The sequence below is a fragment of the Desmodus rotundus genome, chromosome 4, assembly GCF_022682495.2.
Source record: "Desmodus rotundus isolate HL8 chromosome 4, HLdesRot8A.1, whole genome shotgun sequence".
In the NCBI taxonomy this organism is placed as follows: Eukaryota; Metazoa; Chordata; class Mammalia; order Chiroptera; family Phyllostomidae; genus Desmodus; species Desmodus rotundus.
This window is the reverse complement of record NC_071390.1, coordinates 76,745,482-76,773,005: the sequence shown is the minus strand read 5'-3', so window position 1 is coordinate 76,773,005 and position 27,524 is coordinate 76,745,482. Positions and strand designations below refer to the sequence as shown.

Below are 27,524 nucleotides of genomic sequence, written 5' to 3'. Positions count from 1 at the left end.
CCTTGAGCTCAAAGAATTCTTATATTTATTTAGTTCCAACATATGGCAGGAAGTAACTAAAAATCACTTACTATTGTTTTCATCAGTCACAAAATTTTTAGATTCTTACACTAGTAGTAGATGCTAATCCTGAAATGGGAAAATTACAAAAGACATATTAAATATTATCTCCTCTTATTATTCTTGTAAGTTGATAGACTTAGTCCTAGTAAAACAAAATATCTCTTTACTATATTTAATAATAAAAATGGGAATGAAATTAAATGATGGCTCTGTAAATATTCATGAGAGAAACAATATTGAACAGCAGTTAAGTGAAAAAGGACCATTGCTGCAGTTCAGTTTATGTCCATTCAATTGTGTGTTTGGCATAAATGGCAGCTCCATGAAAAACAAGGATCTGAGTCCCAATTTCATTTCACTTGTATTCTATTTTGCAGAAAGCTAGTTAGAAATGAGACTTACTTGCCTTAGCTACACTCAGTCATCCATTCATCCCATTGCCATTTATCAAGAACTTCCTACTAGCTAAGTGCTTGAGCATATATTGCTGAATCCCATCTTCTCTGTCTTCCAGGAGCTTACAGTGCAATAGTAGAGCTAGGTGAGTCTATCAGTAACAGTAAGAGAGGAGTCAGATAGATACATGGCCACAGAACAGATAACAATTACTGTAAAAGAAGAAACTCTTTGGGTATATACCTACTGGAAAGCATATATAGGGTACTGCAAATGAAAATATATATAGGCTACTGTAAATGATGGTGTCTTCAACTTTAATTTATGCAGGTTTCTAAATTATAGTGTCAATATGGACATTTTTTTTCTCTAAATGTTAGGATTATTAAAGGAAATACAAACTTTGGACAGGCCAAAATAAACTCATAAAAATTTCAACATGATTATGATATAAAATATATACTAATGGTCCAGTAAATCACAGCATTAGAACTTGGGAAAGATTCCCATTCTTTATACTATGATCATAGAAAGTTTTTGCTGTTTGTTCTGAGGGATGTATAATGTCCTTCCTGTCAGTCAAATAGTGTTCTAGACCAAGTATGCTAGTAATTTCTATTTTTCTCTCCTGCATATTGGTCTCTACCAGTTCATTCAGGTTTTTCTTTCAGTCTGACATTTGAGTGTTGAAGAGATGAATGTGTGGCATTATTTGAATTTGTTACTGGTTTTCTTAAAATGGGAATAATGGCAACAAAGTACTTACTTTAGAGAGATGTAGCAAGTTCTGAAATTCAGAATATTAGGCACTGTCAAATTCAGATGCCAAAAATGGTGCCTCTTCTATTTTTAAATATTTCCTATTTTGCTTCTCAAATGTACATTGTGCTGAGGTAGTCTTTTCTCTTCACCTTTTCTTTCCTGGTAAGATGAAGGTTGCCATCAGCCATGTACCAACTGGCTGAAGGCAGAAACCTGCCAGACCTGTGCACAGGTGCACGCTCGTCCCTGCTGCACACTGCAATAGCCACCGAACCATCAGGCGAGCTCTGGGTGAAGCATTTTTCAGCATACAAAAAAGTATATGGTTTGTTTCAGAAACATAATACTGACAAGCCAGAAACGATTTGTTACATTTTTTGAAAAGATTCCTTTTACACACCATTTATGCTGTTTTAGTTTTTCTGTCATGTTATTTTAAAAATGCATAAGTAGCAATTTAATATACCCCTTTATTAGGAAGTCTTTATAAATACTGCATAATACCAGCATTAAAGCAGCGGGGCATTGCACACTGTAGAAATAGTGCATGTGTAATGATTTGCATTCTTACTGTTCCAGAACCCTGGGGTTGCTAGTGAAACGATTGGAGAAAGGTGGGAAAGCTGAACAAGAAAACCTCTTTCACGAGAACGACTGCATTGTCAGGATTAATGACGGCGACCTCCGAAACCGCCGGTTTGAGCAGTAAGTGCGTGCTGGTTGCACTGCGGCCATTGCCCTTTAGCACGATGGAGGGCAGTGGTTGAAATGCTTTCCCCAACATGTCTGTGGTCCCTGTCTTTGTCCTGGAGAGGAGTATTTTCTGTCATTATGTAGCTTTTAAACATTTAATCAAACTCTGGGTAATTACTACCATTAGACTGTACTGTAAAATGCCCTCTGACTGGCTCTGTCCTTTTTGAAATATTATGGGCCCAATTTAGGCTTTACAATTTTGCTCCTTCCTCACCTTTTGGAAAATTCACCAGGGTACTATTTGAATTACATTTTAACTCACATTTTCAGCTTTGTCTCATATAATGTCTTGGTACAAATAAGCAGACAAGGCTTCTTTGAATCAGTGTTATGGTCTGCTCAGATTTTCTTTATCCTGACTTAGGTGTCCTTACTCAATTGAAAAGGTAAAGTTGTCTGGTTCTTATAAAACAAGGCAAGCCCTGTCTGGTGTGGCTCAGTTGGATGTCACCCTGCAAGACTAAAGGTCGCCACTTTAATTCTTGGTCAGAGCACACGTCTGGGTTACAGGTTCAGTCTCCAGAATGAGAGGCAACTGATTGATGTTTCTCTCTCACATTAACGATGTTGCTCTCTCTCTCTCTCTCCCTCCCTTTCCTGCTCTCTAAAAATAAATAAAATCTTAAAAAAAATTAAACAAGATAAGAGTGAACAGAAATCATAAGGTCTGGAGAACCAGCATGAGACAGAGCAGCTTCCCAGGCTGACACAGAGTAGCACCAGGCCAACGACACCTAATGTTCTTTGTCATGGAGGCCCCACTGGTATTCTTAGGATTTTTGCACACACAGACATGAATTAATTTTGCAGATACATAATGTGCTTTCTGTTTTTTCTGTATATTTCTAAGTATATTTATTTCCTTAAAAACTCAAATGGGCCCCCTGTTAAGAAATATGTTATGATTTTTAAAAGTGGTATTGGATAATGTTGTAGAGAGGTGATTATATTTAATTTCTGTTAATATTGAAATTATAATATTGTCATTGTACTTAAAACTATTATTTAATTGTACAGTTCAGAGCACAGTATTTTACCTATAGTTGTAATAATTCTGTTATTTTTATTTAGAGAATAAGAAATTTATGTTTGGAGAAATAGCTGTGCTTCTATCAGAGTTTGCAAACTTGATTGATAAATGAGATATCAGAATTTTGTTTTTCCGTTTCAACAAAGTGTGTCATTTCTTGTTGCTTAATTAGTATACTTAATTAAGTTCATGATATCTTTTAATCTGCCAGTCTTAATTTTCTAATTTCCTATTCATTCTCAAACCTAGAGCACAACATATGTTTCGCCAAGCCATGCGCACACCTATCATTTGGTTCCACGTGGTTCCTGCAGCAAATAAAGAGCAGTATGAACAACTCTCCCAAAGTGAGAAGAACAATTACTATTCAAGCCGCTTCAATCCTGACAGCCAGTATATTGATAACAGGAGTGTGAACAGTGCAGGGCTTCAGGCACTGCAGAGAGTGCCCAAACTGACCCCCCAGGCCGAGCAGACGGACTCGCACCCACGACTACCTCAGAGCATGCAGCCCTCAGGAAAACCACCGGCAGCTCCAGCCCCAGCACCACAAAGTATGTTTAGTACAAGTGTAAGCAGCGGTTATAACACCAAAAAAATAGGCAAGAGGCTGAATATCCAGCTTAAGAAAGGTAAAACCTATCTTATCTTCGTTTGATGGATTTTATTCTAAAACTCCACCAGCTAAACCAAAGTGCCCTAAGTTTTATCCCTTTATGTGAAAGAAGTGATGTGACTTAAAAAAAAAAAAGTATTTAAAATGCATTTTTTATGCCTTTCAGATTCATGTTGCTACATAAAAATTCAAACGTTTGGAGATTAAGGCTTTAAAACATAAGCTTATGTGAAGAAGGTAGCAATTACTACTGCAGCAAAATTTTTAACAGTGAAGGGAAGTGATTTCAGGATGTCACATTCAAACTCAAGAGTGAGGGTTTGACTGTTTTGATCACCCCTCTTGATGAGGACTTTGGAGAGTTCCTCCATGTCAACCTCATCCTTTTGGTGATAGGAAGTGTATGATTTGTTTGACATGGTCCGTGGCTCACACAATGAGGAGAAGCCAGGCCATTGTTCCAGAATATAACATTGCCTTCATTTCTTAAGGTGACGAGAATTAATCATTGGCCCTGCTAACCCTTTATTACATATACTTTATATCAACTTATTTCTTTAAGTGTCCCTGCCCTGTAGGCCGTGGACCCTTGTGGACAGGAAGCAGCACACTTCACACTTTGGCCTCCCCCATGACTCAGAGCAGATGCTACACTTGGTTTTCTGATTTCTAGTCGCTGTCCTCTCCAGGCATTGAGATGCACTTTTTGCTATCAATCATCTATTTTAGCTGATCATTTTGATATGCTTTTAAATTATGTCTTTCAAAATGGTGTCATTATACAAATATTTCTTTTTTTATGAGCTCAACCAGTTTCTGCAGTTAGATGGAAATGAACCCAAGAGAGGCTGACTGATTTCCTCACGTCCCCTGGCTGCTTCTGGCAATAGTTTCCTACTAGCGCATTCCATAGCTTGACATTCAGACAATTTTTCTTTCCATTTGGTGTAGGGTTTACAAGCTTGTAAACTTTGAGATTCCTATTTCCTTTCCAAATCATGTTCTTTCGTTGAACTTTATGTGAACCACAAATGCCGTATTTCTGGTTACTGATTTTTAAGCTCCAAATACTTGGTTGACATGATCAGGAACTGACAACTTTACTCCACTTTTGAAACCCCTTCCACACACAGAATCATATCAGCATAAACCCCTTTTAGCTCTGTTAATTCCTAAACAAGAAACAGCAGATCCTCTTTCTTTCTTTGTCACTACTCAAATGACAGGACCTAGTTTTTAAGCGAAAACTTTCCCAGCAGCACAAATAGAGTTGTATAAAAGATAAAATTCTGCTTGGAATCTCTCAGCAAAGGAGAAATGTTTTACTTGACCATTGTCATAAAGATATTAGTTCATAAACATCTTTGCCTTTTTACACTAAGATAGGCATATTTATTCAGTTAATTACAGTTTTTGACACCATTCTTCTATTTTAGCAACTTACAACATGAACTTTTTAAATAGTGAATTTTTATTTGCCATTAAAAGAATAATTTAAAAAAAAACTTATTTTAATAGCATTTAAAAAGATATGATTACATTTTATACAAGCTAATTTAGAAAGAATATGTTCAATCAAAATAAGAAAATTACAACCAATGATTTTCTTTAAAACATTTTGCTGATATTGAGTAATCTAAATGTTATAGATCTGTCTTCACAGGTCTGTCTTGATGATAAGTTACTGACTGTGAGAATGTGTGACAAAAGGCAGAAACTGCTTGTGCATTCCTGCCAATAAGTACTAATATTTTACAAAAAAATAGTTTACTATAAATAACAGAGAAGAATGCTGATTGTCTGTGGTTAGTACTGAATACAGCTATTAAATAATGATTGTATGAGAACTGAACAAGCTTTCACTGTAGTTAACAGATGTTTTTACCAATTATGTTACATTTAACATTTTTAATGAAGTACATCAAAACATAGGATATGACAATGTTAAATTTTAAATTCAGTTCAGAGTGACTTGATATGCTTTGACAGAACTGAGGTCAATTTCAAGGACTTGAAAAAGAGAAGCTTAGTTGGTTAGAGCATCATCCTGATGCGCCAAGGTTGCAGGTTTCATCCCTGGTCCGGGCACGTAGAAGAACCAACTAGTGAGTGGTAAATGCATAAATAGGTGGCACAACAAATAGATGTTTTTCTCTCTGTCTCTCATCCTTCCTCTCTCTCTAAAATCAGTGAATTAAAAAATTATTAAATAAAGAGAGAAAAGCCATCATTATAATGATTCTTAGGCATAATTTTGAAACTATGTCAGTATCATAGCCCCTATGTACTTGCTTCCATAGTTATGATTTTGATATTTATTGCCATTTTGGGATTCTCAAATGCCCTGCCCTTCTGTAGAAATCAGCTTTTTAATAAAGTGAGAAGAAAAGATTGGTAATTTCTATCAGTCAGTGGAAAATATTTAGTTGGCTTTGCTAAATGAAATTTGATATCTATGTATCTTTCTTTTAAAGGTCATGCCTAAACTTTTAGCTTACACATTTAAGGGTTATTGTTGATATTTTAGTAGTATTAAGATTCAGTCAGTCTTTGTAGTTGATACAAATTAATATTGCAAAGGGAGGATAATTTAGAATTCTTTCTTAATAAACGTTATTACAAGTCATTAGAGTTTCATGAAAGCCCAGAGACATATGGAAAAATCCCAGCAGAATAATTAGGGAAATTTCATATACCATTCAAGTCTTCACAGAAGACTTAAGAAATTAACAGTGCAGGCATATTTAAGTGACTTCAGACTTGCAGCAAAAGAATGTTTTGTTTGAACTCTAAATATTTACAGCTATAATTATTATTTTCTTCATTTGTACTTTGTTGCAAGTACCATCATTATATTCTTCACTTCTACTTTGTTTCTTCTTTAACACAATTTTTCAGTCATATTTGTTTGCCCATATATGTTTGTTTACTTATAGAATGTGCTCTTGCTTATAGTTTTGTGCTGATGGCTGCATCAAGTGAATGAGCTCTATACATTTTGTACCTCTACACACCTTTTTATTCATCCTGTAATGAGCAAATATTTGTCCTAATATCATTTGAACTGAAGTGGAACCTATTGTATCTTAAGTGCCATTTTAAAAAGCTTTAATAGAAATTAATCATTATTAGACATGTTATAAAAATTCTCTGATTCATCAGAAATTATCTTCCCATTTTTTCTTGGCTCATTTTGGCCTATTGTGTGTTGGTTCTAGTGACATATATCCTTTTGCTACACTGTATTGAGCTTGTAAGAGTGTCTGTCAAGAAAGCTGCCAAAGAACTTAGCATTTGAAAAATGCAAACCAGCACAGTGTTTTAAATACCTCATCAAGTTCAGTACCTTTAAATATGATACGATGATTCTCAGACTTGGTAGCTACGATCTGTGATGTGCTCTTCACTAGGATTTTGCCTTTTTTTTTTTTTTTTTTTTTTTTTTTTTTGTAATGGTCAGATCTAGGTGAGTTAGAAGAGAAGTAGGCAAATATAATAGGTTTTATCCTGTTAGTAAATTCCTGTGCCTAATTGTAATTTGGAGAGATTCTGTTATCTGTCTGTAGAAAGCTTTCTCTTTATTAATTTTTTTCATCTCCCTGAATATTTCTCTTCCCTTCCACTTCCTACCTGTCAAATTTGGATACCATTATTCCACAATAATATTTGCTATTTGAGGTACTGTGGGTTTTAACACAAGTTTTTTGTTTTGTCTTTTTGTCATAGAGAAGTTAAGTTTATTTTCATAATCAAAGGTTTAGACCTATTTAAAAACTTTAGTATCCATATTTTTGTATCTGGGTATTATCTTTCATCTGTCTTTAGGCAGATTTCCATTTCTTGGTAAAATAATGAATTTTGCTATGTAAACCATTTAAACCTTTCAGAATCTGGTCTACTTTGAAAAATCTGTTACAATTTTTAAAGCATTAGAAGAAATGTAGGAAAGTTACAAAATGTCAAGGAATATTGGTATAGAGAATAACAACAGATCCTTTATGTATAATATGCCTGTAAACTTCAAGACATCTTATTTTTTATTATTTTTTTTCCTGCTATATACTTAGGTACAGAAGGTTTGGGATTCAGCATCACTTCCAGAGATGTAACAATAGGTGGTTCGGCTCCGATTTATGTGAAAAACATCCTCCCCAGAGGGGCTGCCATCCAAGATGGCCGGCTTAAGGCGGGAGATCGACTCCTAGAGGTGAATGGCTTCTCTAAGTCAGATGTCCCATAATTCTTGAATTGTTGCTTTTAAAAATATTTTTATGAAATATGAAACATTTTAGTAGAAGTATGCATCACAAGATAATATTTCTGCTTTTAAAAAATTTTATTATTTTTTAAATTATTTATGCTGTTACAGTTGTCCCAGTTTTTCCCCCTTTGCCCTCCTCTGCCCAGCCCACCCCTGCGCCCACTGTCAGTCCCTACACCATTGTCCAAGTCCATGGATGAGAAACACCTTTTTTACTTGGCATACTGAAAATTTTAGTCACTCAGGCATTTGATATATGAGGTACCATAACATTTTGTCATCATATAAGTACAATGTGTATTTATTAGGTTATGTTTATAGATGGCTTTAAATTTATGTCTGGCAATACAGAAATGTTACCTATTTTGTATTCAGAACAGAGACAAATGAAGTAAGTGAACCAGTGTGTCTTAATAGGAGAAACAATGACATGTTCAAATGAAAGCTTAGAAAATGAATTGAGACATAAAAATCAAATATCAGGAAAAAAGAAAAGAATTTTTCAAAATTTCCCCTCTGTACCTCATGAGTTTCAGTTCATTGGTCTTTGAAAATGTCTTTGACATATATAAATATACAGAATTTATGTTTGTGTGAATGCGCATATGGAAATAAAGGGGAGAAATATTTAGTAAAAGTATATTTTATTAGCCATTTTTTTCAGTGTTTTCAGAAAACATAGTTGATACTGTGTTTCCTAATTATTAACTAGTTAATGTAAATTTTTATGACATTGCCCTTTTTTCATTACTTGTATTTTCCTATGTAGTTTTGAACTCTACAGATTAAGCTCACCTAAAGATTTCTTGAAAAATAATGGACAAAGGAATAAATTCCAGACCTTTTCATGTTTACATTTTGGGATTAGATTACATAACTCGTGCTTCTCTTTTCTTTTTCACGTGATACCATTTTTTAAATGAACACTGATAGAAGAGGTTAAATGAAAGAAAAAGTTTTGAGTACAAATTACATTTAAGGTGTTTCTGAAATGGGCCACTTGTGCTTGGGGTACCATTGTGTACAGTTGACCCTTGAACAGCGCTGACTACCGTACAGTCGAAAATCTGAGTATGACTTGACTCCCCATAAACTCACCTACTAATAGCCTACTGTTGATCACAAGCCCTAATAACATAAACAATTGGTTAACACACATTTTATGTTATATGTATTATGTACTGTATTATTAACAATAAAGTAAGCTGGACAAAAAATGTTAATGAAAATCATAAGGAATTGAAAGTACATTTACAATATTGTACTAATTTACTGAAAAAATATTTGTATAAGTGGACTTGTGCCTTTAGACCCAGTCATTCAAAGGTCAAGTAGTATTATTTCAAGTTTGTGTTTGTTGCTTGTTTTATTTAGTGAGTCTCAGCCGGGGCTTGAATCTTTGCCTCTAAGTCCAAAAACAAAACAAAACTAAAAATCTGTCCTTTTGTCCCAGATGTCCTTCTCTCCCTGAATTTACCCCAAATCCCCCAGAATCTTTCTTTCTAAAGGTTTTTACTTTATTTTTGAGTTGCTCTTTCATCCAATAGTTGCTCCTCTTTTCAACACATCCCAAAGACTTTTTGTTTAAGTAATGGGAATGTCCTGCAGCCTGTATTTTTTCAGTTAGATTTTATTTTCTACAGCTATTAAGCTTTGTCTTAAAACTGAAACTACATTTCACATGTTTCAAATCTAATTATCTAGTATCTATACTTGTATCTATGCAATATTGGTAATTCTGTGGGCTGTTTCTTATGAATATCTGGGTATCTGAAAGCATATAGAAAAAACATCAAGATGTTTTTATTATTTAGAATGTTTTTTTGCTTTTTTCTTTTACTCTATATTACCTATTTCCTGAAATGACTTAATAGTGCTATACTGAGCTATAGAAAATGGATTTTAATATGGGGGAGGAGTTCAAAACATTCTAACTACAGGAAGATTTTGATATTACGATTTAAATAATGTACTTAATTGCCTTGGACAAAAATGTTATTTTTATCTAAAAAAATGTGGTAGACTACTTTTTAAAAGTAAATTCTACTCTCATTTCTGTGAAATATATAGTGCTTTCTTTTAATGTTGTTATACTTCATACAAAATGAAAATGATGAATTTGGTGTTTCAAATCTCTATTTTGGTAGATTTTCTTAAAACATTGAAAAATATTATGGTGAAATATTGCTATTTGTCAGAAATATTATGATTATTTTTAGAGATTCTTCTTTAATTTTAGCCTTTCAGGGATTAAAAGGTTATCTTTACCTTTTTTCTTTGTTTTAATTTTATTTTTAATAGGTTATTTTTATTTTTAATAATATATATTATTGATTATTTTTTTAGTTGTCCCATTTTCCCCCCTTTATTCCCATCTGCCCTGCCCACACCCTCCCCACCCACATTTCCCCACCCTCTCCCCACCCCTTAGTTCCTATCCGTGGGTCATACATACAAGTTTTTTGGCTTCTACATTTCCTATACTATTCTTAACCTCCCCCTCTCTATTTTGTACCTACCATTTCCTACCACTTATGCTACTTATTCTCTGTACCCTTTCCCCTCTCTCCACCTCCCACTCCCCTGCTGATAACCCTCCATGTGATCTCCATTTCTGTGATTCTTTCCTGTTCCAGTTGTTTGCTTAGTTTGTTTTTGTTTTTGTTTTAGGTATGGTTGTTAATAACTGTGAGTTTGTTGTCATTTTACGGTTCATATTTTTTATCTTTTTCTTACATAAGTCTCTTTACCATTTCATATAATATGGGCTTGGTGATGATGAACTCCTTTAACTTGACCTTATCTGGGAAGCACTTTATCTGCCCTTCTATTCTAAATGATAGCTTTGCTGGATAGAGCAATATTAGATGTAGGTCCTTGCCTTTCATGACTTGGAATACTTCTTTCCAGCCCCTTCTTTCCTGTAAGGTCTCTTTTGAGAAATCAGCTGACAGTCTTATGGGAACTCCTTTGTAGGTAACTGTGTCCTTTTCTCTTGCTGCTTCCAAGATTCTCTCCTTCTTTTTATTCTTGGGTAATGTGATTATGATGTGCCTTGGTGTGTTCCTCCTTGGGTCCAGGTTCTTTGGGACTCTCTGAGCTTCCTGGACTTCCTGGAAGTCTGTTTCCTTTGCCAGATTGGGTAAGTTCTCCTTCATTATTTGTTCACATAAGTTTTCAATTTGTTGCTCTCCTCTTCTCCTTCTGGCACCCCTATGATTTGGATGTTGGAACAATGTCCTGCAGGTTCCTAAGCCTCTCCTGATTTTTTTGAATTCTTGTTTCTTTATTCTTTTCTGGTTGGATGTTTCTTTCTTCCTTCTGGTCCACACCGTTGATTTGAGTCCCAGTTTTCTTCCTGTCACTGTTGGTTCTGTGTATATTTTCCTTTATTTCACTCAGCATAGCCTTCATTTTTTCATCTAATTTATGACCAAATTCAACCAGTTCTGTGAGTTTCCTGATTACCAGTGTTTTGAACTGTGCATCTGATAGGTTGGCTTTCTCTTCGTTGCTTAGTTCTATTTTTTCTGGAGCTTTGATCTGTTCTTTCATTTGGGCCATTTTTTCTTTTTGTCTTGGCGTGCCTGAGCCATGAAAGGTTAAGTGCCTAAGGCAGGTTCTGCTGAAAGGACTGATGCCCCTGACCGTCTGAAAATGTGCAGGTAAAAATGCTGGAATAACTTGTCTCAGTGTAAAAAGTCTACCTACATCCACACAACTGTGGTTCCTTGGAAGAAAATACGTTCTCAGTGGAAGGGCAATAGGTTATTTTTAATTTCATTTCTTTCCATTACCATTTATCATCCTTATTCCCTCTTCCACTCCCCCCTCCCCCACAATCTCCACACTGTTGTCTGTGTCCATGAGTTCTTTTTCTTTTTGCTTGATCCTGCCACCCCTTAACCGTTCCCCGCCCCCCCCCCCCAAAGGTTATCTTCATAAGTTTTGGTGAAATTTCATTGGAAGTTAAAATAGACCAAAATATTTTTAGTATGTTTTTTCTACCCACTATAAAAGCCACAGCCTTTTATTTTGGTGTGAGAAAACCTATGCTAACGAAGCCATCAAGATATCTCACTTTAGAGCCAAGAAGTTTTATATTAACTTGACATTTTAGATATATTTGTTTATTACTTGTTACTTGTTAATGCTCTGGTGGCTGTAGCTTTTGGTTTATTGATAAGCACTAAAAGATTTACTACTTCCTGTCTCATTTTTAGATACCTGGTCTGCATTTCTTTATTAACCACAAAAGCCTGGTGATTACCAGATCCTTCAGAATTTACCATGAAAGGAGTTATGTTGTATAGCAGATATGATCAGTTCTAGGATGTCTTTTCTTCTGTTGTCTGTTTGCATAGGATTGCAGCTGAAAAAAATTTTTTTTAAATTTGTTTTAGGTAAATGGAGTAGATCTAGCAGGCAAATCCCAAGAGGAAGTTGTTTCCCTGTTGAGAAGCACCAAGATGGAAGGGACTGTGAGCCTTCTGGTCTTTCGCCAAGAAGATGCCTTCCACCCAAGGGAACTGGTGTGTAAATTTAGAGTAGATGAGAGATTTCTGATTCATATGAGCCAGGGGTCTGGGCTAGCTACTGATGGCCAGTGTTTAGTGAGACATTGTCCAAGCAGTTTCAATATTTTATGTCTTTCAACCTTAATACAAGCATTCTTTTCTCATATTTCCTCAGTTTTGGAAATAGATCTCTACAATGTTGAGTATAGGGGTATTTAAAAGTCAGATTGCAGGGATATTTTCTAGGACAGTGAATGTTTGTTACTGAATTAGTTCAGAGGGACTGATTGAATACAGAGATTATGTTGTCACTGTCACTTCAAAGATTATTGTTGAAACCTTGCCATGTTCTCCAATACATGTGACAGATCTTCATATTTCAGATTTTCATAGTCTATGTAGCTAAACCAAATAGAGATGCTTGCTTTTTGTATGAAAAAGAGTAGCATTGGTAAACATTATTACTGAAAATAAAAAGACTTGAGTGGCAGTAAGCCCCATGGCCATTAAATACTGATAAAGACATTATTTGGAATGACATAAATCAAATGAAAAGGCATTTGTGTGCAAACTGTTTTACTTTTTATGCATCTATCAACACATCTAAATATTACAGGGGGTATTTATCTAGTTTTGGTGCAAAGGAAGTATTAAATTGACATAATTCTAAGTGTTTTTCTGCAAAAAGTGCTAAGTTTCATTTATATATAAAATCAGCATAATTGGAGGAATCTCCTTTATCTTTTAATGTTATGAGAATTGTTTTACCTCAAATACAAGTGATACTTAAATATTTCAGAATAGGTTCTAGTTGGGTCATTTGACATCTCTTTCAGCTATCTCCCAGCTTTATCTAAAAAACAATTAAAATATACTAGAGTGGCAAGGTTTTAGGGGTGCAGGCCCCAAATTTGTCCTCTAGTCCTAAATCTGTTAAGCTAATATCTCAAATATGGATATGTCATGGTGAATAAATATTCCTTATCATAAGCCACATAAATTTTAGTTGTAAGAATATCCCATCCCATGGTTACTAATAGGTCTAAAGTTTTCTGTGACTTTTTAAAAATCAGATTTTGATCAAGCTGAAAAGTGAACACTTCTATTTCAAGAGGATTTTGAAAAATTATAAAAACTTTTTAATTTCTGTCTTGAAATGTTTAATCATTACTCTTTCCCCCCACTGTTACCCAATTTCTTATTTAAAATGCCACCTGATTATAAACCTGATGTCTTAAGAAGTTGTAAATTAGAACTTAGAACAAAACCGAGATTTAGATGTGATCTGAGGGAGCTTTGGTTCAGTATGTGTGAACTGGGTAATAGCACTGTCAGATTGCCGAAGCTGCAGCGCTGCTCTCAGGCCGCCTTTCCAGAGTCAGTGCCAATATACAGCCAGCTTAAGGTTATTCAGGTTCTTCTTGTCCAATTTTGATTTTCCAGGCTTCTGTTTCCCCTTCTGCTGCCTACTTCTTTTTCTTGGTAATTTAATTTATTGCTTGTGAGTTTTTCATTAAGGAGTGAGCCAGTAGGCTATCAGTCTGTTTCTCCCGCTGCAGCTGCTTGTCAAGATCTAAAAGAATAAAATTTTGAAAACTTTAAAGAGGGGCATTTAAAATGATCTTTGAATCTAATTATCAAACACTTTTCCTCTGTTTGGGGTGTCTGTATATAATTTCTCTGTATAAAATGAAATACTTTTATCAATAGGTGTCTTTTAAATAAATCAACCTAGTAACTACCTATGATATAAAGCTACCTTACAATATATGAAAAAAACCACATTTAAAACCTATGTAATATTTTGATGCTTTTGGTTCACACTGATATTATCTGGGCTAGCTATCAAATTATAATATACCTTATAACTTAGATTTAGTTAGGAAAGTTACAAATAAACTAGAAACAGTGCTATGAATAGAAAAGCCATTTGGTGAGATTTATTTTCCTCTATATAATAAATTGATGATATGCTGCGAATGAGCAAGTGAAAGCTTACATCGAGAAAGTTTTCTTAAAATGTGCACCCACACAAGAACTATGAGATCAGTGAAAGTTCCCAAGACAGAATAATATATTAGCCAGAATATAATCACCCTCTATATATTGTGTGGATTTTAAAAACCAGCAAAATTTCCTTTAAAGTAAAGCTTTGTGTCCCTGTGTTTTGAAGATGGCTTTGGTCAGTCTGTATTTATGTTTTTCTTCAATTCTTCTAGAATGCAGAGCCAAGCCCGATGCAGATTTCAAAAGAAACGGTAAGAGCTTTGTCTTTTGTAGGGTGCAGAGATGTTTGAAAGATAAATGGAACTAACTTCTTACTAATTAAATACAAAGTTAACTTGTCCTCCCTTTTCCTGGCTCATATAGATATTACATAAGTTTATTAAATCCCAATGTGGTCTTATCTTAAGGTGATTTACTGCTATTATTCCAAATATAAAATATTTTTGGGTATATAGGGGTAAAAAAGGGAGAAAGATTAGATTAGTTTTCTATTACCTGCATAATAAGAGGGGCCAAAAGTTGGTGAGCCTGGTAGTTTGACATATATGTAAAGGGTTTGGCTGCAAAGTGAAAAAAAGAAAACTTGATAAAGGCACAGAAAGAAATAGGGAGGGTAAAAGCACAATAAAAATGTATCATAATCAGGAAAAGTTAAAATGTCAGTAATTAGGCTAAATATACTACTTGTCTTAACACATAAGTATTTTATTTATTATAAAGTATTATAGCATATTGTAAGGGACGGTCTAATTTAATAAAAGGAAGAACTCACAGTGTAAATTAAAATGCAAATCTAGTTTTGTCCTTTTTAGAAGACAAGTCCTAATACAAACTAGAGATAAAGGAATCAGTGAGTTCTAGCAGGCAATACTAACATAATAAGAGAATTGCCGTATCGGTCTCTGAAAGTGTGTTTTAGTGTGGATGCTCTGTATGGGGGAAAAAGACAGGGTGTTCTTATTGACATATAATGTCATCTGGTACAAATCATAACAGTTAGGACTTTTGCACATCAAAAACATCACATAAAATATATCATTCCTAAACTCGTGTAAGAAGAAAGAAAATTTAACAAAACCATAGCCACATGGGTGATACTAATACATATTTTCAGAAATTGTCAAAAGGTGAAAAATCCGAAGAATTTGAGTAACATATTTAACAGGTTTGATTTTTTTCTATGAATTAAAAACAAATTTGAGCCTAATAAACAAACAAAATGTTACTTTCATTATTTCATAATAACAGATGGATAACAAATCAGCCCTCAGAGGAAAATCCATAAACAACCTTGAGAACCTTACACATTGATAAGTATGGGTTGTAGAAGATTCATAGTCGTAATTTTTTATTTCTGAAATCAATGGGTGGGTGACAGCTGACCAGAATCACAGTGGTATTTGTGGGTGTGTTTGTGTGTGTGGTGGGTGAGTTGATAGGTAAGGGAAATGGAACAGGTTGATTCTAAAGAATAATGTGGGCACAAGAGTGATTTATACTATTTTAAAAGACAATAATGATGACAAAAAGTACCGTAAAGCTAAAGTACTTAAAATAGCATGATACTTAAAATACTTAAAGCAGCATGATTGAAACAGACTTGGTGTTTGTATGTATGTTAAGAGTGGCATTTCAAAATAGTGGTAAAGGATGGTTTTCTTAATGTTTAAAATAGCCATTCACTTCTAAGAAGAGAGCTAAAACATTCAGAGAGAAGATATGTGAAGGTCCCTGTGTTAACTTTGGAAAGTGAATGCTGTGCAGGCATGAAGCAGTCGAGATGTCGTTAGGGAATAGATGGGTGTTAGAGAATTTGTGTGTGACTGTGTGGGTTTATATACTTCTGTAGAGGAATAACCAAACCATGAAATAGTTACGAGATAAATGCTAGATGAAGGAAGTATTTTACAGCGTGATCCCTGGGTAAAGACCACTCCTTTGTTGTTAGAGTTTTATTATCATAGAACTTTTTGGAAAACAGATAACATCATACATAAACTACATCTGTTAATGCCTTAGACTGTCTGAGATGGAAAATGATGCTAGAAGCAGTACAAATAAGTATGTTCTTTCAAAAATTTAGTCAGTCCTAGTGAGGACACTGATGATTAGCCCTGACCTTTTCAATCACTGAAGGGGAGCAGCAGAATGGGCTTTAAGTGTGGTATTTATTCCGTTGAGAATTGCAAGGTCCATTCCAATCCACTCTGCCTTACACTCAAGCCCTGTGTGCTTATGAGAGCATGCCAGGGCAAACGACAGACAATTCAGACACCTTGACAACAGAAGTGCTATACGTGTGCGTGCTGCCTGATTTCCAATTACAAATGGGTTTTTTTCTGATGAGACTTTTCCAAGAAAACTCAAAAAGCATAGAGTGTTCTTACAAATGTTTTCTTTTTAAAATGCATCCTCGCATCTGTGGCTTTCTTTTATTTCAAAATTTTTAATTGAATTTCTTGGGGTGACATTGGTTAATAAAATTAAATAGGATTCAGGTGTACAATTCTATAATACATCATCTACATATTGTGTATTTATCACCTGAAGTCAAGTCTCCTTCCATTACCATTTATCCCTCACATACCTTCTTCTACCTCCCCCACCCTCCTTTCCCTCTGGTAATCACCATACTGTTGTCTCTGTCTAGGATAGTTTTTTTTGGTTTGTTTGTTTTGATTAATCCCTTTACTTCTTTTATCCAGCACCACAACCCCTCTCCCCTCTGACAGCTATGAGTCTGTTCTCTATATAGGAGTCTGTTTCTGTTTTGTTTGTTAGTTTATTTTGTTGATTAGATTCCAAAAAATTAATGAGATCGTATGGTACTTATCTTTCTCTGACTGGCTTATTTCACTTAAATAATATCCTCTAGGCCTCTCTGTGCTGTCACAAAGGATAAGATTTCCTTATTTTTATGTCTGAGTAGCATTCCATTGTGTATGTGTGCCATAGTGTTTTTATCCACTCATTTACCCATGGACACTTGGACTGCCTCCAAATCTTGGCAATTGTAAATAACACTGAAATGATCATAGGACTGCATGTATTCTTTCAAATTAGTGTTTTGGGTTTCTTCAGATATATTTTTAGAAGCGGAAACACTGTCATAAGGAAGTTCCATTTTTAATTTTTTGAGGAAACTCCATAATGCTTTCCACACTGGCTGCACCAGCCTGCCTTTTCACCAACAGTATACAGGAAGGTTCCCTTTTGTCACCATGTTCCCTTTTCTACATCCTCACCAGGACTTGTAGTTTGTTGATTTATTGATGATGGCCATTCTGACTGGTGTGAGGTGATATCTCATTGTGGTTTTAATTTGCATTTCTCTGATGATTAGCGACACTGAGCATTTTTCATATGTCTATTGGCCCTCTGTATGTCCCCAATGGAGAAGTGTCTGTTCAGGTCCTTTGCCCATTTCTTAATTGGATTGTTTGTTTTTTTGGTGTTGAGTTTTATAAGTGCTTTACAAATTTTGGATATTAAGCCCTTAACAGATGCACCACTGGTGAATGTCTTCTCCCATTCAGTGGGTTGTGTTTTAATTATGTTGATGATTTCCTTTGCTGTGCAAGAAGTTTTTACTTTGATGTAGTCTTATTTGTTTATTCTTTCATTTCCCTTGCCTAAGGAGACATATCAGAAAAAATATTGCTACAAGAAGTGTTTGGGATTTTACTGCCCATGTTTTCTTCTATGATTTTTATGGTTTTGAATCTAACATTTAAGTCTAATTTTTTTTGAGTTTATTGTGTATGGTGTAAGATGTCAGTCTAATTTAATTTTTTTGCATGTATCGCTCTGGTTTTCCCAACACTGTTTAGTAGACAGACTGTCTTAACCCCATTGTATGCTTTCTCCTCCTTTGTCAAATATCAATTGACTAAGAAAGTGTAGGTTTATTTCTGGATTCTCTCTTCTGTTCTGTTGATCTATATGTCTGTTTTCATGCCAGTGCCATGCTATTTTGATTACTGTGTCCTTGTATAATTTGACATTAGGTAGCGTGATTCCTACAACTTTGTTCTTTCTCATGATTGCTGTTTTTATTTGGGGTCTTTTGTTGTTCCATATAAATTTTTGAAATATTTGTTCAAGTTCTGTGAATATGCCATTGGTATATTGCCTGATTGGAAATGCATTGAATGTATAGATTGCTTTGGGTAGTATGGACATTTTAATGATGTTAATTCTTCCTATCCATGAACATGGTACATGCTTCCACTTATTTGTATTTTCTTCTGTGTCTTATAATTTTCCAAGTCCAGGTCTTTTACATTCTTAATTAATTTTATTTGTAGGTATTTTATTTTTTTGAAGCAGTTGTGAATGGGATTGCTTTCTTAGTTTTCTGATGCGGACTCCGGCCAGCAGTGTCTGCGGTGTTGTAGATGAGATGAAATAAATTCACATGGACTACCGAAGTCCCCTGGAGAAAAAGGGATGGTACGGCTACTCTCTCAAGGGGAGAGCACCTTGACCCTTGCCTTGACAGGCTTTTATTGGCTTTTTAATAGCATACATCACTCATTATGCTTAGGTTTGCTTTAGGTGATTACTTTTTATAGATAACAAAGGAAAGAATGTTACTGATCACTTCCTACCGATTAACAAGGAAAAAATGTTGCAAATGCAAGAGAATGATAAGAGTAATTGGTCTGGTTATACTTTAATCCTTGGGAGACTTCAGGAAGTTACTTTAAAGATATGCAGTAAGCATTTGCTGCTTCAACTCAGGGTGAGGGAGTTTTAGCAAGAGCAAGTCTCAAAGCAGCTTAGGTATAATGCAGGCCTGGTTTCCCCTGGGAAAGCCAATCCGTGGGTTTGGCATCCTGTGTGCCGCCACGTGCCTATGGGCTTTCCAATAGGGCTGGGCTACATTTGCCATTCCACGTGGATAGGTTCCCTATAGTTTTCCTTTCTGACAGTTTATTATTGCCATATAAAATGCAACTGATATCTTGGTATATATTTTGTATCCTGCTACTTTACTGAATTTATTTATCAGTTCTCATATTTCATAGGTCTGGAAAAACTCAGGGGGTTTTGGTGACTGAGTTGTTTGGCTTTGGGTTGGGGGCAATTCCCCCTTCTTTCCTGTGAACCTGACTGGCACTTCCCCTTCCTGGGAGATTTGCTATAAACACCTCTGTGCTTTGGAGGCCCCACCTGCCTGGCTTCTGTTTGCTCTGTCCTGCCAAGATCAGGGCAAAATCTGGGACAGACTAAGTGTTGTCTGGGGTGGGGACTACATCCACTCTCTTCCCTGAAGCCTGACCAGCAAGCACTTCTTTCTCACTGGAAGTCCACTAGCCTCATCTTCCCAACTTCGACAGAGCCTCTTTCAGTGACTGGGCCAAACAGGCAGCCGACAGATGGACACAGGTTGGGGTGGATCTCAGGGTGCCTTGGGACTTTTGTTGACCTGACCCTGGGCCCAGTGCTTGTATTAGTTGGCCTTGGTGCTCAGTTGGGTTCTTCCCATGCTCAGTGGAGGCAGCCACAAACTGTTGATTGCCTGTAATGCAGAACATGTTGCCCAGGGCAAGTCACAGGAAACATGTCATAGGCCTGTGCAGAGTCTCTATAATGAAGCCCTGAGCCAACATGTAGAGCAGGATCCAGTAAACTTCACAAGCGGCATGTTTATTTATTTATTTAAAAAAATGTTTTTTATTGTTCTTCAAGTACAATTTTCTGCCTTTTCACCCAACCCCAACCCTCCCCACCTCCCTTCCCTGTTTCCACCTCCCTTTGTTATTGTCCATGTGTCCTTTATAATTGTTCCTGTAAACCCTTTCCCCTATAATCCCCTCCCCTCTCCCCTCTGATCACTGTTAGTCTGTTCTCAATTTCAGTGTCTTTGGTTATATTTTGCTTGCTTGTTCATTTTGTTGATTAGGTTCCTGTTAAAAGTGAGATCATATGGTATTTGTCTTTCACACAAGCGGCATATTTAAGAGGAGATCTCAGCAGGCACTGGAACTTGCTGAGGTGAACTCTTCATGTGGTGAGCACCCACACAGCAGCTTGCACGCCATGCTTAGGATTGAGTTTCACAGTCAGCCAGCCTAAGGGTTGATCTCACACACAAATGGGCCAATAGCAACTAAGACTCAGTTATATCAAGAAGGCCCATATAACCACACAAGGGACATTACTGGAGCACCCCCACTCAGGGGATCAAGGAGACTGCTCCACCGGACCCCACAGGACGTCTACTAGCTAAGGCCACCCCACAAAAATTAGGAGTCATAGCAGATCTACCTAATACATAGAAATAAATACAAAAAAGCAACCAAAATGGGGAAACAAAGAAACAATCCCCAAATGAGAGAACAGGAGATATCTCCAGCAAAAGAGCTAAATGAGGTAGAGGCAAGTAATTTCTCAGATATAAAGGTTAAAGATAATGGTTGTAAGGATGCTCAACAGCATAAAAAAAGACATACAAATCATAAAAAAGAACCAGTCAGAAGTGAAGGTTATAATATCTGAAAAGAAGAATGCACTGGAAGAATTAAACAGTAGGTTGGGTGAAGCAGAGGATGGAATCAGCTATTTGGAAGACAAGATAGAAGAAATACCCAATCAGAACAGCATAAAAGAAAAAAGAATTAAAAAGAATGAGGATAGTTTAAGTGACCATTTGGAAAACATGCAGCATAACATCTTCATCATAGGGATGCCAGAGGGGAAGAGAGTGAGAAAGAGATGAAGAAACTGAAGAAATAAAGACTGAAAACTTCCCCAACCTGTTGAAGGAAAAAGACATTCAAGTCCAGGAAGCACAGAGAGTCTCAAACAACATGAACCCAAAGAGACCCACACCAAGACATTATAATTAAAATGCAAAAAATTAAAGATAAAGAGAGAATCTTAAAAAGAAACAAGAGAAAGACAGTTAGTTACCTACAGGGGAGCTGCCATAACTGTCAGTTGATTTCTCAACAGAAACTTTTTAGGCCAGAAGGGACTGGCATGAAATATTCAAAGTGATGAAAAGCAAGGACCTACAACCAAAGCTACTTTACTCTGTGTCTTTCGTTCTGCTCTTGGTCTGTGCAATACCATTATGGTTCTTAAACATTTTAAAATTTTAATATAAAAAATTGATTTCCAGGGCCTCTGCCATTCTTTGTACCTTTTGATGATAGATCATTAAGTCTTAAAATTCTCTGGTATTATTTAAATTGTCATGTGATTGTAAGCACCTTGAGAACAGGCATGCCCTGAAGCTCCATTATTTGTTTGTTGGTTGATTGTCACAATGATCAACAACTGATTTAGTTTGAGAAATGTAAAGCATTAAGGTAGATAAGTAAGGTCAATAGCTAATGACCTTTTGAACTTTTGTGATAGAAATTTTCTATGCATCTTTTAAATATTGTATTAATTAATGAGAATGGGAGATTAGAAATTCTGGTTTAAGGTTACCTATTCAAAATGGGACAAAAAGCTGGATTATTCTCCAAAGTCTCAAGATCACTTGCTTCATGTCCAGAACCAACTCCTTTGCCCTTGAAAAGTTTGTTTACTTTATATAAGGCACTCTCATGTGAATGTCCAGCTCAGACAAGAAATTCATGGATGTGTTAGGGTTCTTCAGAGAAATAAAACCAATAGAATGTGTACATATATAGAACGAGATTTTGTGTAATGAATTGGCTTGTGTGAATGTGGAGGCTGGCAGGTGTGTTAACCCAGTAGAGCAAATGGTGCAGATGAAGACCAAAGTCAGTCTGTTTGACAGTTTACCCCTTGTCCAGAAAGGCTTGTCTTTCTGTTCTGTTTAGGCCTTTAACTAACTGATTGGATGAGGCCCACTCATATTGTCAAGGACCATCTGTTTTATTCATAGTTTTCCAATTTAAATAATTTCGTCCAAAAATACCCTCCATGTTGACACCTAAAATTAACATCATAACGAGGTAGTCAAATTACCTAGGAGGAGCATACCTGGGTTACGGGCGCAGTCCCTCGGTGGGGTGTATGTGAAAGGTGACCAATCAGTGTTTCTCTCACACATAGATGTTTCTCTACCTCTTTTTCTCCTCCTTTCCCCTCTCTCTAAAAATGATTTTTTTAAAAAAGGCAACCTATGGAGTGGGAGAACATAGTTGCAAATCACACATCTGATAGGAGATTAATCTATAAATAACTAATACAACTCACTAGCAAAACAAATAATATGGTGAAAAAATGGTCAGAGAATCTAAATAAATGTTTCCAAAAAAGATGTACTTTTGGCTACCAGATTATGAAGAGATGCTTGATATCACTAATTATTAGAGAAATACAAATCAAAACCATGAGGTACTGTCTCACATCTTATTAGAATGAATTTCATCAGAAAATACAAGAGATAAGTATGCAAAATGGCATGAAGGTTTCTCATGAAATTAAAAATAGAACTATCATGTATTCTAGCAATTCTACTTCTGAATGTATATCCAAAGGAAGTGAAATCAGGATCTCGAAGATATAGCTGCACTCCCATTTTTGTTGCAGCATTATTCACAATAGCCTAGTTATGGAAATAGCCTAAGTGTCTGTCAACAGATAAATTGATGAAAAGATGTGATTTGTGTGTGCATGTATGTACAAACACACACAAATGGAATACTGTTCAGCCATGAGAAAGAAGGACATCCTGCCATCTGCAACAACATGAATCAAACCATAAGGGCATTGCCAAGTGATACAAGTCAGACAGGGAAAAACAAATATTGTATGATACCACTTACATGTGGAACCTAAAAAAGCGAAACTCAGAAGCAGAGAATAGAATGGTAGTTCCTAAGGCCTGGGGTGTGGAGGGAAAGGGAACATGTGGTCAAAGAATAAACTTACAATTATAAGGTGAATAAGCTCTGGGTACTTCATATATAGCATAGTGATTATAATTACAAATGGTGGAATATATACTTGCTTCAAAATAGATCTTAAATATTCTTACCACAAACAGGAAATGGTAATTATGTGATGTGATGGAGGTGATAACTAATGCTATGGTGGTAATCATCTTTAAATATATAAGTCTATCAAGTCAGCATATTGTACACCTTAAACTAACATTATATGTCAATTATATCCCAAATAAAGCTGGGGTGGGGATACTTGAGTTAGCCAAAGCAAATGGGGAGCCTACTGAGGGAGTGAATTATGAGTCATTACATCTTTACTGAACCTTCGTACAAATTCTTTGGGAAAAGCTTATCATCAAACACTTTTTTAGGCTTATTATGTAAATTAACTTGAATATTCTAGAGAATATAGGTGAAAGTATACAAAACTTCATTGATGCGGACACTAGCCTGCAGTGTCCGTGCTGTTGTGGCTGAGAAGAGACAAATTCACATGGACTACCAAGTGCTGTGGAGGAAAAGTGATGGCAGGGCCACTCTATCACGGGGAGAATGCCCCGACCTTTGCCTTGACAGGCTTTTATTGCTTTTCTGGGCACATTATCTTGAGGATGGTCCTCATTTACTATGCACCTGTGGTGGTTTGCTTTAGGTGGTTACTTTTTACAGAAAACAAAGGGGAGGATGTTGCTAATTACATCAGAAAGGAAGGATATTTACAAATGTAAAGGGAAAAGTGGTTGAACTGGTTACACTAGTCCTTGGGAGGTTTAGCATAGATTTTTAGGAAGTTACTTTAAAGATATGCAGTAAATGTTTGCTGCCTCAATTCAGGGTGAGGGAGTTTTAGTTTTAGCAAAAATCAAGTTTCAAAGCAGCCTAGGTACATACAAGTGCAGGCCTGATTCCCCTTGGGAGAGAACCTGTCTGTGGGCGTGGGTCCTGTGTGCTGGACCTTGCTCCCCACTGGTTTTTCTGAGTGGGAACAGGGCACCATGCCACTCAGAACGATCTCCTATACTTTATAATTTGAGATTTTGTTGAAAATTTATACTATCATATGCTAATTGTGTCAACCTTATTGGTTTGGTTTGGAGCATCTAATGTTGCTATTGTCACAAAGAATTTTATAAAATGTTTGCTATTTCTAGTGCTTTAACTACTCAAACTTATCTTAGCCTTATAATTTATTGAAATAAATCTCAAATGATTCAAACTTATTTTAAATAGATTAATATTTTCATGATCTTACAAAAATACTAATGCCCTTGTAATAGTGAATCTGATTGTTTAAGGATTTCGTTTGAAATTGCTTACTATTTTTCCAGTAAGATAAGGATTTCTTAATGTTTGGTTATTAGTTATCTTTTATTGTCCTTTTGTGGTATAGTGATAAAATTAATATTTTTAAAATTTAGAGTATTTTTTTCTGTTGAACTCAGGTTATTTTAAGGATTATATTGGTAGTAATGTCTGATTTAAAAATAAAAACTGTGGTAGATATAGAAAAACTTCTGAATTAACTAGTAGGTATAATTATTATTCTGAAATGTCAGAGTTATTAGAAAAATTTTAAGAATTGTAAAAAGAACTCCAGTATACCCTTTATCCACATTCTCCAATTGTTAATGTCTTCCCACATTTGATATGTAATTTTCTTCCATTCCCTTCCCCCGCTTTTCCCTCCTTTTCTTCCCACTACGTTTTTTTTTCTGAATTGAGAATAAATTGGTGACATAATTGCCCTTTATATTTAAATTTCAGGCTGTATGTACTAAGAATGAGGATATTTTCTTATGTAACCACATTATAGTTAATCAAAAGTTACAAAATTAATATTGATTTAACAGTGTTATATTACCAGTTTTCCCAATTAATGTCTTAATACCATTCAGAAATGGATGGATGGATGGATGGAAGGATGGATGGATGGATGGATGGATGGATACATAAGAATTAAAATCTGGTCCAGATTCCAGTTCAGGGTTATATATGAGGTTTAATTATGTCTCTCTAGTTTCCCTCAGTCTGAAACATGTCTTTAGTTTATATTTGCTTTTCATTTTTGAAGAGCCAATTGCTTTGAGAATGTCCTTTAATTTGGGTTTGTATGACATTTCTTTGATTGGGTAAGTGTCTGGCTTAATATTACAGTTTAATAAGTATATGAAACATTTTTTTCAATATTTGTATTATCAAGGAACATATTTATAAATTCTCTAAATTTTACTTATTTTACATCCAATGTTTGAATTAGAAAGTACAATAAAGGCAAATGTGACATTCTAGGTCACAGATTTTTTAACTTTGCCAATAAGAATAGTTAGCTGTGAAGTATCATCACAAGTTACATGCATAAACATTCAGCTCATATATAGGATAAGTTATTAACTTAAAGCAACTTTGACTGTAGACTGGAGGGTTATTTTCTTACATAAAAATTTTAGAGAACCTCTATGTTTAAAAAATTTCCCTCTTAATTATAAACAGACTGCTGTTTACTATTTACGATGGCTGCATATTTACTTTCTGTATGTGGAATAAGTGTGTTCACTTTCATAAGATCTTTTGTTGGCTGTGAGAATGCAGTGGCTGCCACTACGGCGGGATCGTGTTGTGCGACCTGTCACGACATGCCCACCTAGTTGGTCCCCCTCCCAGCACCAGCCCCTGCCCAGCATCTGCAGTGGTGCTCTTCTTCCCCCTCTCCCATACTGCTTTTTTGAAGGAGCATTAAAGAAATGGCATGCAATAGGGTTTTATGATACAAAAAGTAATATATATTAATGGTAGAAAATTCAGTTATATTAATTCAAGAAAATTCAGAAAAAAAAAAAGCAGTCACCTGCAATTATGTAGCTTCAGTGCCACCATTTTGATGTGTATTTTTTCGTGATTTTCTTTACTACGTATGTAACTAATATACATCACATCCCAGGCACATACCATGTAGCTAATAAAAGTTATGTCCCAAGCAGCAGGAGAGACTTGTATGTCACTTTCTTGTGAAGCATTCACTGATATGAGAGACAGACAGTAAACAATTTATAAGAATAGGATATAAAGGCTGATAGTGCATGTGAAGTACTGGAAATTACGAGAGCCCACAGAATCAAACCCAATTTCTTAGACATAAATGTTTTCCTGTCTCACTAAATGATTTGTAAAGACACTTTAATAGTTGACTGGTATTCCATTTTGTAGTATATCTTAATGTACATGATATCATATGTGTGCCTTGTCTTCAATTTTTTAGCTGTTGTGATTAAAGCAGTGTACATCCCACCAGTTAAGTCTTTGTTCCTGACCACAATTAGTTTTTTAATGACATAATATTATAAGTTTTATTTTTGGATTAATAAGCAAAATATAGTCTTTCGATAAGCATTGTCAAGTTGGCTTCCATAAATAGTGTACCTTTTTGTATTTTTACCAGTACTGAAAGCAGTGAAGAAAGTGCTTTCCATTTTACAACACTTTCTGCAGTTTTGAATATAATTATTTAAAATAAAATTTGTTTTAGCAATTTGATAACTTGTTGATTGCATGTCTTTTGTTGCAAGTAAGATTGAACCTCTTACTTATTTATTGTGCCACTCATCTTTAATGAATTGCTCATTTGCATCTTTTTCCCATCTGTTGTGGGAATGTTCATGTTTTATTAATTTATCATGAGCTATGCAATAAATGTACTAACTGTGGAGAGGGAGTGAGAGAGGAATCATAAGTCACAGTGGGGCAATGAGGAGAAACGAACTCTACTGTTACTTCTCTACTCACACCTTTGATACCTGCACCAGATGTGACAGTTTTCTATACCAAGCAATTCTGACATTAATCCGGAGTTAGTATAGACCCCACAAGTTAAGGACTTAATTCCACAAGATTGTCACCCCCTTCAGATGTCAATGTCAAGCAGTGGGTCCCCAGGTTACACACCACTTCTGACTTTGCTACAAACCAGAGGTTCCCATAACCATCTCCTTGGGTTCACTAATTTGCTAGAGTAACTCACAGAACCCAGGAGAACAGTTTACTTACAATTGTTGATTTGTTACAAAAGATATTTTAAAGGACACAAGTGAAGAGTCACTTGAAAAGAAATTTAGGGCAAAGTCTGGAAGGTCCCAAGCTCAAGAACTACTGCCCCTGTGGGTAGGGTTGTGTCACTCTCCTGGCCTGTGGACGTGTTCATCAAACTGGAAGCTCTTTGAATCCCATACTTTTGGGATTTTTGTGGAGG

At 35.6% G+C, this 27,524-nt stretch overlaps 1 protein-coding gene across 17 annotated transcripts in view; it reads left to right on the top strand.

Moving 5' to 3' along the window:
- Nucleotides 1–27,524, top strand: part of PARD3 (par-3 family cell polarity regulator) — a 715,988-nt gene that overhangs the window by 386,360 nt on the left and 302,104 nt on the right. For all 17 annotated transcript variants that reach the window (XM_053922257.2, XM_053922260.2, XM_053922267.2 and 14 more), the window contains exons 8-12: nucleotides 1,801–1,926; nucleotides 3,257–3,639; nucleotides 7,691–7,830; nucleotides 12,288–12,416; nucleotides 14,621–14,659. In XM_053922257.2, coding sequence (XP_053778232.1) covers nucleotides 1,801–1,926; nucleotides 3,257–3,639; nucleotides 7,691–7,830; nucleotides 12,288–12,416; nucleotides 14,621–14,659 — 817 coding nt within the window. The remainder of the gene's footprint in view (nucleotides 1–1,800; nucleotides 1,927–3,256; nucleotides 3,640–7,690; nucleotides 7,831–12,287; nucleotides 12,417–14,620; nucleotides 14,660–27,524) is intronic.